This window comes from Barbus barbus, assembly GCF_936440315.1.
Source record: "Barbus barbus genome assembly, chromosome: 17".
NCBI classification, from domain to species: domain Eukaryota; kingdom Metazoa; phylum Chordata; class Actinopteri; order Cypriniformes; family Cyprinidae; genus Barbus; species Barbus barbus.
The window spans coordinates 2,386,933-2,398,746 of NC_136745.1; the positions used below are offsets into that span (position 1 = coordinate 2,386,933).

Below are 11,814 nucleotides of genomic sequence, written 5' to 3' on the forward strand. Positions count from 1 at the left end.
AGTGATCTTACAGGATTGCTAAAATCGTGCAGTCTGTTTTGGGCTTAAAGCCTGATTGGAACATGTCAAAAATTTTGTAATCAACAAAGAACAAAGAACTACTTTCTCTTAAATGTTTGCTAAAAATTAAAGAAAAGAAATGGATTCTGAAATTTGATAAATCAGAGGGATCTTATGCCTCTTAAGTCTGGGTTGAACCGAGGCATGTTTTAAATAGTCAGGAACAACTCCTAACTCAAATTTAAAAGTGGGGGCAGCATATTTGAATGTTAAAATCCCCAATAATTAAAAATTAAACTAAATTAGGATGATCTTCCATATGATATTTAATATCCAAAAGCGTTTGGCGGTCATAGACCAACCGAGCCGCAGAGTGTCAATAGCAACGAGGTAAGCCCTGCCCCCTTACTCTGAGCTTAAGGGTGAATCCCAATTCTCTGTCTTACCCCTTCCCCTTCCCCTTCCCCTACCCCTTCGTCTTACCCCTAGCCCTTTTCCCTTGAAACTGAGTGGTAAGCGCTAGGGGTGAAAACATACCCCTATGAAATGAGACACCACTTGGTTACAGTTACGTCATCATACATCGTCGCTAGCTGGCTGCTACGTCACCAGAGGCTACAAGTGTTGATCACAAACTTCCAAGATGCCGTCTGCAAGTGTTTGTATGTTGATTGCGTGGGTTTTAGTGATGTTTTTGCGATTGTCTGCAACAAATTGCAGAAATCAAGGGATTTATGGGACTCTCTGGATGATCTGGCCTCAATTGTTGCCAGTTGCGCAGTGTGTTCTGGGAACCTCTTGGTTTCAAGTAAGCTTGCGAAAATGCTTGGTTTTAAGGGGTATCTAGCACTTCCCCTTAGCCCTCCCCCTCGATCAAAACGAGAATTGGGATAGCCCTTACTCTCACGTGAACACGCAAAACTAAGGGGAAGGGGTAAGACAGAGAATTGGGATTCACCCTAAGACTTCTCTCTATTCCTAAGTACAAGTTTGTCTCAGCAGCTTTGTGAATAGGTTTTAAGAGAAAACTCTTAGCTAAAAACTTTTACTGCTATTTAGGAGAACTCTTAGTGATAAGATACAACGTTTCGTGAATACGAGCCCTGATCTAAGTCTGATTTAAAATCTCTGGAAAATCCTTGGTGACAAAGTTACGGCTATGAAACTCAGTCAGCGAACTGAGTGGAAGAAGAATGAATCAAGATCACACCAGAGCAGTGTAAGAAACTAGTGATGTCCTGCGGTCGCAGATGTGCTGAAGTCATTCTAAGCAGGGTCCTCTACACTTCCCACAATTATTGTTATTATTATTTGTGCATGTATTTTATCAATTAACTGCAATCTGTGCAGTTTTGAAACCACTGATTTTGTGCTCAAAAGGTTCTTGTCTAACATGATTACACTTATTTGACGTTACATTTTAGTGTTCCAGATTTAACCAATAATCTATTGCACTTTTGCCTCCTTGTATTTTGTTTACTTTTTTACATTGTACATTGATATGATTTATATAAGTGAAAAAAAGTGTGTTTTCTACATTAAATTAATTTTTTATTCCAATCAAATCCAATTTAGTGTTGCCAGAGTTTGGGGTTGTGAGTTGCCAGTCTTAATGAAAAGTGTAAAATAAAGGTTAAAATACTACTTTTTGAGCTCGTCTATAATGATATGAATAACACACATTAACACATCAATGAATGAGGAAATGTTTAAAATCAGTTCAATTTTATTGATAATAGACTACCACAAAAACACAAACACTGACAGTATGTCTGCCCTGTTTTACTGAAAATGAACTGGTCTCATTCTTTTTCTGGGTTTCAAGGACAACATCATTATTCGTTTATAAATAAATATTGGTATTTTATGTAAAAATATTCAGACAGTGAAATGACAAAGTTAGGCTAGTTTGAGAACTTCCTTGACCATGACACCCAGACCATCAAAGACCTCATGGATGGCAGTGTTGCACATGAACGCACTCGTGGTCACCAGTTTGTTCTTGCGGTCGATGTGCACCTCGCCCACGTTCTTGTTCAAGTGTTTGCAGCCCAGTTCAGCCATGGCTTGAGCCACTTGAGCGTACGGCCATCTGCGAGCACAAGAAAGACAACACTGAGTTCAGAATCAAAGCACCTCTCAACCTTTAACATCATCATCACCAGTTTTAATGACTGTAGTGCATAAACCTGCCCAGACTCACTTCTCACACTCCGAGTCATGGCCCACGGTCAGCTCACAGCCGGGAATAGCTTTGGCTGCCAGCACAGGAGAGATGCAGCACATGCCCATGGGTTTCTTGGCCTGATGGAAAGCTTTAATGACCTTCTCAACCTCAGGTTTGACTGAGTACTCCTTGCCTTTGGTGGCCCAGTCGCTCAGGTTTTTAGCCACTCCAAAACCACCTGTATGGCACATTAAGAGCTAATTTAATATTAAAGAGATCATGAAGTAAGAAATCAGATTTCCCTTGATTGTTTAACATTTAAGATGTCATTATACTATTAATAAAAAATATTGTCAGTTTCTGAACTCAGAACTTCCTTGTTAGTCCAAAAACAGCTTTTACTGACACGGTCGGTTGCTTAGACTATCTTACAAGTTAGTCATCCTTTTTTGGATGTGTTATTAAAGTGACAGACAGAGGAAAAACTAAGAACGCGATCACTGGACTAAAAAAACAACAACATTATCTTCCATCGGATCGTAATGTTAGGAAAGCGGCTGTTTACACAAGCTTTGGAAACAGACTTTTACGGACATTAACGCAGCAACATGTAAGTGTGTCAGTTCTAATGCCTAATGTGTGATCAGTGGTTTTTGATATGTGAGACCTGATGTACAGTCAGAGGTTCATGCCGCAAAATGGTTTATTGCTCTTTATGCGTCAGTAAATCAAGCCAGTGACTAAACAGTTTACACTGTTCCTGTGAGTAATAGGCCTATGTAAACCATGAACCGGAACCCCTATATATTGATATAATTAACACTTTTCAAGACTAAGCAATCTTGGAAGCTGTAATAATATAAATTTAGTCAAAAAAAGTTTTCCCTATTTCATATGCTTTCCAATCACAGAAGTAGGTGTTTACAAGTCTTAAAATAGACTCCCCCATTTAAACAATTTTTAAATCAGAGGGTAGAGAATGGCCTTTTATTTCTAAATGCTGGCAGTTTTTTTAGGTAAAAAAATAAATAAACAAATAGTAAAAACACGTGCACCTTACATTATGGATGGCAGGTTGTTTTCACTTACCCAAGGGATCTGAATTTTAACACTTGAGGCCCATTCATATCAAGGACGCTAATTGTAATGATATAATGATATAATCGTTATTACATTACATTCATCATCATTAGTCAGAACTCCAGCCGGCACGCACGCACGCACAGAACCTGATCGTCTGCAGTTATCGTTCTATTCTCTAGTTAGTTCTCCGTCATGCTGTGGGCGGGACGGGTCTTTAATCACCTGGAATGATGAGCGCATCAAAGGCGCCGACATCCAGCTTGACCAGGTCTGTGACGTCACCGCGGGCGATGCGCGCGCTCTCCTGTAGCACGTTCCTCGTGTCCGTCCCGGGCTTTCCTTCACAGTGGTTCACCACATGCATCATCTCAACATCAGGCGCAAACATCTGGACCTGCAAAGCAAAGCCAGCTGCATTTAAGACTGAGCTGCAACGCCTGCACGTTACATTTACATTTAGACATTTACCAGACGCTTTTATCCAAAGACCCTTACAAATGAGGACAATCAAAATCAACAAAAGCGCGATGATATGCAAGATGTGATATGATCAGTCTCGCTTTCATTTTCATTACACGCTTATTACATGCTTATTTCAAGGTTTAAAGAAACCCCAGATTTTCAGAATGTTATTTTCCAAACTAGTTTAAGCTCTGTGTAGCTTTACCTTGGCACCTGCTCGGCTGAGGTGCACCATCACAGCAGACGCCTCGTGAACCTCTGTGCCGTCATACACCCCGCAGCCGGACAGAATCACCGCCACGCGCTTTGCCATGCCTGCGGCGCAACACACACACACACACACACAAATCAACTCTTAAACCCGGCCTTTATGCACATATGCATTCGAACGGTCAGTGGCCCTTCTTGGCACTGAGAAAAGATATCGCAAGTATGCAACAGGTGGCAATCACTTACACACAGGCTGAATTAAATATTTACATAGCACTCGCTCCCTAGAGATCTTGCCCAGGTAACACAGGATCAGTTTCCACGGAGTCAACACGCATTCAACAGAAACTGAATTCAGGGAATTCTTCTTTATTATACAATGTTGATTAATATTTTGAAGTAGCATTAAACAACAACCTTAAGAAATAGCAGAACTGTAAAACAGAAAATAGCCTGCTGTTAAAATATAAGATGTTTATATTATCAACAATCTTAAAGTTTTTATTAAATCTAGAATTGCAGTCGTTTAAAGCAGTGCAGCAGCCTACCTTGTTAAGAGAGCTGAGCTGAGCTGAGCAGTGAAGTGTGTTTCTTCCTGAGTGTTTCTGTCACCACACACTTGGGTGCTGCTTATATTGGGCCGGGTGCAGCAGTCCCTCCCATGAAGGTGTGTTCCAGGAAGGAAAATGAATCTATTCTCTGTTTTCCCGGATAGACTGTGCTTAGTCATACCTACAGTTTATTTCTTTCTGAGTTCACCTGTGTTTATATTGGTGGCATATTAACCGTGCTGTAACAAAGCTGCATGTATGAAAGAGAGCAGTGTGACGAACTCTAGAGTGATTATATTAGGTTATAAACTTTAGTGGCCTATATATCTTTATTTGATAAGCATAGCAAATGCATAAACGCAGCACAAGTTTTTCAGTGTTTTTTTTTTTTTTGCTGCATCAGTTCTCCTCAGATTCACACAGGTGTCCTTGTAGAGTTCCCACCACAGGTGTGGTTTTTCACATTAATTATGAAGATATTCCATTATCATCTGACAACCACAAAGTTCCATAATACTTATCTTAATTTTGAGTTCTATATTTATTGTTTCATTAATTCATTTTAAATCAATATATAGTGATTAATTTAATGTAACTAAATGTAAAAAAAAAAAAAAGAAATGTTTTTGAAACGTGTTTCTGCTATTAAAAAAATTATAAAAATCTGCATTCATACAAAATTTACATTTTATGTATATACAATTTACGTTTAAATTTATTTAAACAAAAATAGGCTAAAATAGGTTCTATATGAATTACTTAGGAGCAAAGGTTTGAATAAATAAAAGTTATATGATTGAATTGTTTTGTATTAGAAGAATTGTAGTAATTTTCCAGCAGTGGTATAAAGGATGAGGAAACTCCAGGATAAAAGGAAATAAAGGGATTTTGTGAGCGCGTGTATGACGTCACGGTGCATGACGTCACGCGGCGGTGTGTATAAAGCAGAGCGCGCGCGCGAGGAGAGCGCGTCTGACTGAGGATGGCGGAGTCTGAATCACTGCATTTATCCATCGGAGTTCTGGGCATTTCTGGGGGTAGGTGGCAGAAAACAGAAGAAAAATATATATATTTTAGATCTTACAAATTATTTACTGGCGAGTAATTAAGTGATTAACTCTAAATAATAAAACTTTTAGCAAGAAATGTCTAAATTAAAAAGGCTTTGCATTACGAATTGTATTGTAAATGTTTATTAATAGGCGAATTGTAATATTAAAACCTGTGATTTTAATCATTTTTAATATTTGACTTATTTACGGATTATTTATTATTTGCCTAACGCCAGTGTGTACTATACACCGCTGATGTGAAAACAGTTCAGATGTAAATCTTGATTGATTCTGTTCATCACTGGTAATCTTTTTCCTCCTAAAAGAAGACAGTATGCTCATAGGCTAATAATAATAATAATAATGGCTTGTGAATAGGTTGTTTGTTGCTTCTGGTGAACAACTATGCGAGCTCCCCAGACGAAGCTCTGATCACAAACACAGCTCTAGGTGTTCTGCTGCTCATATTCGCTGCTCTGCTGGCCTATTCAGGTATGTGTTACACATTATTAGACTATAAAAAACACTCATAGTATATTGCACACGGAAATGCAAATCACATTCACTGTTTTTTTTTTTTTTTTTACTTACAATTTGATCAAAAGGTTGTGTGTGTGTTATAGTCGTATTGTCTTAATAAAAGTCAAATGGAGTGTCAAATGGAGAAATGGAAAAAAAGTAACTTTTTTGGTTTTCATTTAATAATTCATTAACTAATGTCACTATATACAGTTTTAAATATTACAAATGTAGTACATGTAGACTTGAAGCTCAAAGTAAACTAATTGTAGATTGATTTTTAAGAAAAGCATCAACAGTGTGGCACTGTGACACTATCAAAACATTGCTGTTTTTGAGCACACTGACATGACAGCAGTTGGCTCTTTAAATGTCTTGGGTTTGGGGCGGAGCTACTTGTTTGTCTGACTAATTGGAGACAAGGAAGTTTTTGGTAATGCTTATTAATAGTTAGTAAAGCCCGGCTCACACTGTGCGATTTTGGCCACGATTTGGTCGTCTGAGACAAGTTTTGAAAATCCTAGGCTAAAATCGGTTGTCTAGATCGCTGGTTTGACATGTTCACCGACAGCCGATTAATGGCCGTTGCGATCATTTTTTTCCTCCGATTAAATTCTGGCAGTGTCAGAAGATTTCAGACACTTTCCTGCAGTGTGACATCTCCTACGACGACCGTCAAACCAAGAACCAATAGGAGCACTGAACTTGATGACGCAATTAGCGCGACAACTTCAAACCATTCATTATTTGTAAAAACAATATATGTACAAAGTAAAGTTTACTTAAAGTTTATTTATTAAGGGGCAGGATGTTTAAACTCGAATAACAAAATTACCTCAAGTTCGCTCTGTAGAACTGGACGTCCATAAAGTCCTCTTTTGCCCAGCCATGACTTGACTAATTACATGCCTTGATGTTTTTTTTAACATCAAGGCATGTAATTAATAAAACTAACGCTACACGTTGCTGTTGTTTGCTAGCTACCATTATAGCGAGAGAACGCGGGTCACGTATTGATGACGTTAAACTCCGGACAAGTCTTCTTGAGTACGTCCGTTTTTATCGCGTCTTGACTGTCGTACAGTCTGACATTAAGACAACTGAGATCCTACAGTCTGACATGGGGATCATGTTCGTACAGTGTGACAAGCAGCAATCGCAAAAGATTATTAAAAATCGCACAGTGTGAGCCCGGCTTAAGGTAGTTGTTAAGTTTAGGTATTGGGTCGGATTAGGGATGTAGAATAAGGTTTTGTTAAATGAGTCATTTATATGTGCTTAGTTAGTACTAATAAATGGCTAATATTCTAGTAATATGCATGCTAATAAACAACTAGTTAAGAGACCCTAAAATAAAGTGTTAAAGAGTTTTTTTGTTTGTGTTTTGTTTTTCAGAAATTACACATTTCACCTTTGAACTCTTTTTATCCCGTCTAACTTTGAATATATAAATAAACTTTATTTTAAAAACAATACCATGTAAAACTTTCTCTTCAGTTCTTCATTCTTTATCTCACTGTCCTTTTATCCAGGTGTTCGACGCAGCCAGTCCCACAATGTACTCTTTGGTAGTCTGTGTCTGACAGTGTCGGCCCTATGGTGCGGTTCAGGTTTAGTGCACATACTTGCAGGCGAAAACATAATAAATGACAGCAGAGGGCTGAGAGATGCCATGGTGCCAGGCCTTGCAGCTTTCACACTGGCACTGCTTGTTATCTGCATCGTGGCTATTTTATGCCATGAGGTTGTCCTCTCATTCATCGCCCTGTGCATATGTCTAGCGTGCGCCCACCAGATCGCAGGTCTGGCAGATTCAGCCTTTGGACAGGGGGCCACCGCCGTCTGCTACCTCATGGTGTGTTTTGTGGGCGCTTACTTTGGAAGCGGCCGGTTGTTATCGTACATCACACAGAAAAAGATTCAGCTCCCCGGAACATTCAACAAAGATAGCGTGAAACCAAGGCAAAGTCACGATGCTAATGATGTTGTGACAGTCGGAGTAATCATGAACTTGTTGTCAGCTAGTGTGCTAGCTTGTCCTCTGCTTGGTGTTGTCCCTAAGCTCTTCTCTGGCCATGTGCCGTGGCTGTGGACCGCTGGCGTCTTCCAGCTGGGTGTGTGTGTTAAGAGCTACAGATCTATGGACACCCTGGCAGCCACTTTCTATGGCTTCACATCCATCCTGCGGTTCACTGAAGGCTACACGGCGCTAGTGGTGCACTTCACAAGCCAAGTGCCCTATTCCCCAGTGCCGTTTCCAGTTGTATTCTCAGTGTTGTTTTTCATCCTAGCCTTGTTTAACTTGCAGGGAGGGTTTGTGAGCACCATCTACCAGCTGTTTTTTGTGACATACTGTATTGCAATTGCATCCGAACCCCAAAGCTTTTTTCAGAGGGGAACACAAGGCGTACAGGCCGCCATATTCATTGCCTCTGCTTTTGTGCTCTTTATAACCCTTTATAACATGGCTTCCTCGAACAAGATACCTACAGGTGCAGGTTTCCTTAAGAACCTGTTGGCCCGCAGTAATAGATTTGTCTTGCAAGCCAATAGCAAAGAGCTACATGCTCCCTATCTGGGCTACTCTAAATATGCTGATGCCGAGGTGCTTGGCCACGGCTGCAGTGTCCTGGCCGCATTTTCGATTACAGCCTCGCTTTCTAGCGGAAACCCCTTGGCCATTCTGATCCTGCCTTGGGCGGTGGTTTCCGGTGGTGTGCTGCACCTGATATGTGGCTCTGTTGCCTTTGCTCGAGGAAAGACCCTAGAGAGTACAACTTTCGTCCTTTATGGTATCATGTGGACAGTGTGGGGACTGACGCGCTTCGGAGGCCTCTATGGAGATGTGCGAGGCCTGCACCTGGCTGTGGGGATCATCGGTTTCATGCTCGTCAATGTGTTAGTGACAGCAGGGGCCTTGTTTCTCAACAAAGCCTGGTTCATCTATACCTTCACCTTCCAACTCATCCTCATTAGCTTCTTACTGGATGCAGTAGGCGCACTGCCTTATGGCTACGATATCGGCGTGACCATTATCCTCGGGCTGGTCAGCTTCTACATGTTCCTGGCCAGCATTTTCAACTGCACCTTTAAAAGCCCACAAATGCCTTTCGGTGATCCTTTTATCAAGTTGAGTGGCTTTGGAGGAGGCAAAGACAGCTGCCCTCACCTTCCAGCCAGGAAGTCCGCATCTGTTCAGCAAATTGCAGGTGAGTCACTTTAGCAAAAGTGAAAAATTTGCTATGTAGTGGTGTATACATGAGTGCATATGTGTCTATACCAATATACATTCCTTTCTTTTATTGCAGAGATCATGAAGAATGGGGGCATATGTGGAATGCCCACAGACACCGTCTATGTGCTTGTAGCAGCTTGCAATCGCCCTCAGGCTGTTGAAAAGGCATATAGGTCAGTTACCTTCCTCACTTATATTTAAAGTAAATCGGTAACACTTTAGTTTAGGGACCAAGTCTCACTATTAACTAGTTGCTTATTAACATGCATATTACTCATACATTGGCTGTTTATTAATACTTATAAAGCACATATTAATGTCTTGTTCTGCGTGACCATATTTTAGATCCCTTAATCCTCCATAATACCGAAACTTAATAACTACTATACGAACTATTAACAAGCAGTAATTAAGAGTTTATAGAGGAAAAAGTCATTGTGAATAGCTAGTTTGGTCCCCAAACAAAAGTGTGACCAAAAAGTATTTGGTTTCTGCTCCACCAGTGTCTCCTAACCATGCAATCACACCTCTATAGGGTAAAGAAACAGGCAAAAGAACGACCCATGTCCTTATGGATTTCATCTATAAGGCAGTTGGAGCCAGTCAGGGACCAGATCAGCCCTCTCCTTTGGGACTTTATGGAAGCTGCTTGGCCGTCTTCCATTAGCTTAGTTATAGCTAGAGGTGGGTAATGTGATATTCACATTGTACTTGACATGTGTAGCAAATTTTGTCAAATTTAACCCAGACTTCTCCATTTATTTGTAGCTCCATGGATGGAATTCTTTGGTTTGGGCGACTCATCCAAATACATCGGCACACCACAGAGCATTGCCATAAGAAACCCAGACTGTACTGTTGCTACACACCTCATTAATGCGGTATGGGTTGTCATGTTTGCTCGTAGAAATGCTCTTTATCATTGAACTTTACTGTATAAACCATGCGTTTCTGTTTGACTAGGTGGGTCCCATTGCGGTCACCTCTGCTAATCCCACCGGTGAAGCAGATACTACCCATCATAACCAAGTTTATGCAAAACTTGGTGACAAGGTACGGAGGTGGTTTATTTGTTTGAAAATGCATAGGTATTGCCTATTGGGTGACTTAAATGTCATATTATCCTGCAGGTAGATGGGGTGCTGTGTGATGGGCCGTCGCCAGAGAACATCGCCTCCACAGTGGTAGACTGCACCAAAATTGAGAATGGCCAGGTTGGCTTTTTCTGTGTCGGGCTTATTCCTAAATCTAAGGTAACTAGTGATCATTCCAGCACGCATGTCCTGTTATTTCGAAAACTTATGCAGCTGTCTGAAGTTAATGGCAAATCTGTTTTGTTGTGATTTTCTCAAGGTTCTTCAGATCTTTGAGGAGATTCAGAAGAAGCACACGCATGGTCAGACGAATGCAGCTTTTGAGACGGATGTTGCAGATCCTCACAGGCATCTCACAGTCTCTCAGACAAACTTGTCAGAGACTCAGACAGACTCTGGTCGAAATTCCTCGGCTGACTCACAGAGCTCTCTGGACCGCAGCCAACATGACCATCAGGAAGAGGAGGACAAGTCTTTATAGACACTGCCATTTTAGTTGTTCAACATGTATTGTACAGCCTTTTAGTGTTAACATCAGATGTTTTGGACAAATGGGCCAGGAAACAATGAAATTACAATTATATGAATGAATAAAGATGGTAATAGGCCTAAATATTGCAAATAGACAATATTAATGTGTTGTTTAATTTCTGCGTGCTCTTTACCGAATGAGTGTGGTTATCATTATTTTACTAGTCATTTTAAACCCTTTTCTACTTATTTATTAATTTCATGAAATATTATAATGTAACATTCATTATTCATTTGTCAACATGTTGTTTTATATCTGTAATATACTGTAGACTTGTATAAAATATTAAAAATGTAATAAATACGGAGTCCTGACTGAATAAATCCATTCACAATCATGCAGAGAATGGTAAAAAGCCATTGACTGAACGCTTATTATAGATACAGCATTAACCCTAATTAACAATTAATTAACAAGCACTGAAAGTGTGTAACAATGATTGTTCAATAACAGCCAAAGTCAAATAACAGCCAAAGTAAAATGTTGGAGTGGGACGGGTCTAAAAAGTCCTGCAGCCAACATTAGGGTGTCCCCCTCGAACCCTCTAGTGCCACCAAGTGCTCAAATTTGACCTTTTCATCTGCTTTTAATGTGCAAATGCTTAGCTCTATAATCAAATTGTGTCCAATCATAATCAATATTGGATCTTCAGACCAAGCCATGTAAAATGTTCATGGATTTTTATTTGTTTTGACCTACTGAAACAAAACTTGGTATGAACCACTGCCAGAGCAGTGTAACTGAATTGAAGTGAAAACATAATAATAATAAAAAAATATTCAGTAATTTGTCAATGACTCAAGATTACCTGAGTATTTTCAGGACAATTATATAAGGAAGGATGGGGGAAGATGCCCCCTTAAGAACAATGTGCATTTACTTTTAAATTTAGCATATTTAGATATAAGA

General features: G+C 40.0%; 2 protein-coding genes across 3 annotated transcripts; one reads left to right on the forward strand and one right to left on the reverse strand.

Annotated features, from left to right (window-relative positions):
• Window positions 1–1,695: 1,695 nt before the first annotated feature.
• LOC306883221 (glutamine amidotransferase-like class 1 domain-containing protein 3, mitochondrial) lies at window positions 1,696–4,543 on the reverse strand. 2 transcript variants are annotated; one of them, XM_079438339.1, is made up of 5 exons: window positions 4,471–4,529; window positions 3,918–4,027; window positions 3,473–3,644; window positions 2,204–2,405; window positions 1,696–2,092 (listed from the first exon to the last, which is right to left on the reverse strand). In XM_079438339.1, exons 2-5 carry the CDS (start codon window positions 4,023–4,025, stop codon window positions 1,900–1,902), a joined length of 675 nt encoding a protein of 224 aa, XP_079294465.1. In that variant the 5' UTR covers window positions 4,026–4,027; window positions 4,471–4,529; the 3' UTR covers window positions 1,696–1,899. The 2 variants fall into 2 exon arrangements, with proteins under 2 accessions (XP_079294465.1, XP_079294466.1); XM_079438340.1 differs by having other exon boundaries at window positions 3,918–4,543.
• An 898-nt stretch (window positions 4,544–5,441) lies between these two features.
• On the forward strand, window positions 5,442–11,222 carry LOC306883108 (uncharacterized protein). The gene is made up of 9 exons (XM_079438206.1): window positions 5,442–5,510; window positions 5,904–6,017; window positions 7,577–9,253; window positions 9,353–9,452; window positions 9,815–9,963; window positions 10,048–10,160; window positions 10,243–10,332; window positions 10,410–10,532; window positions 10,633–11,222. Exons 1-9 carry the CDS (start codon window positions 5,456–5,458, stop codon window positions 10,852–10,854), a joined length of 2,643 nt encoding a protein of 880 aa, XP_079294332.1. The 5' UTR covers window positions 5,442–5,455; the 3' UTR covers window positions 10,855–11,222.
• Window positions 11,223–11,814: the final 592 nt, after the last annotated feature.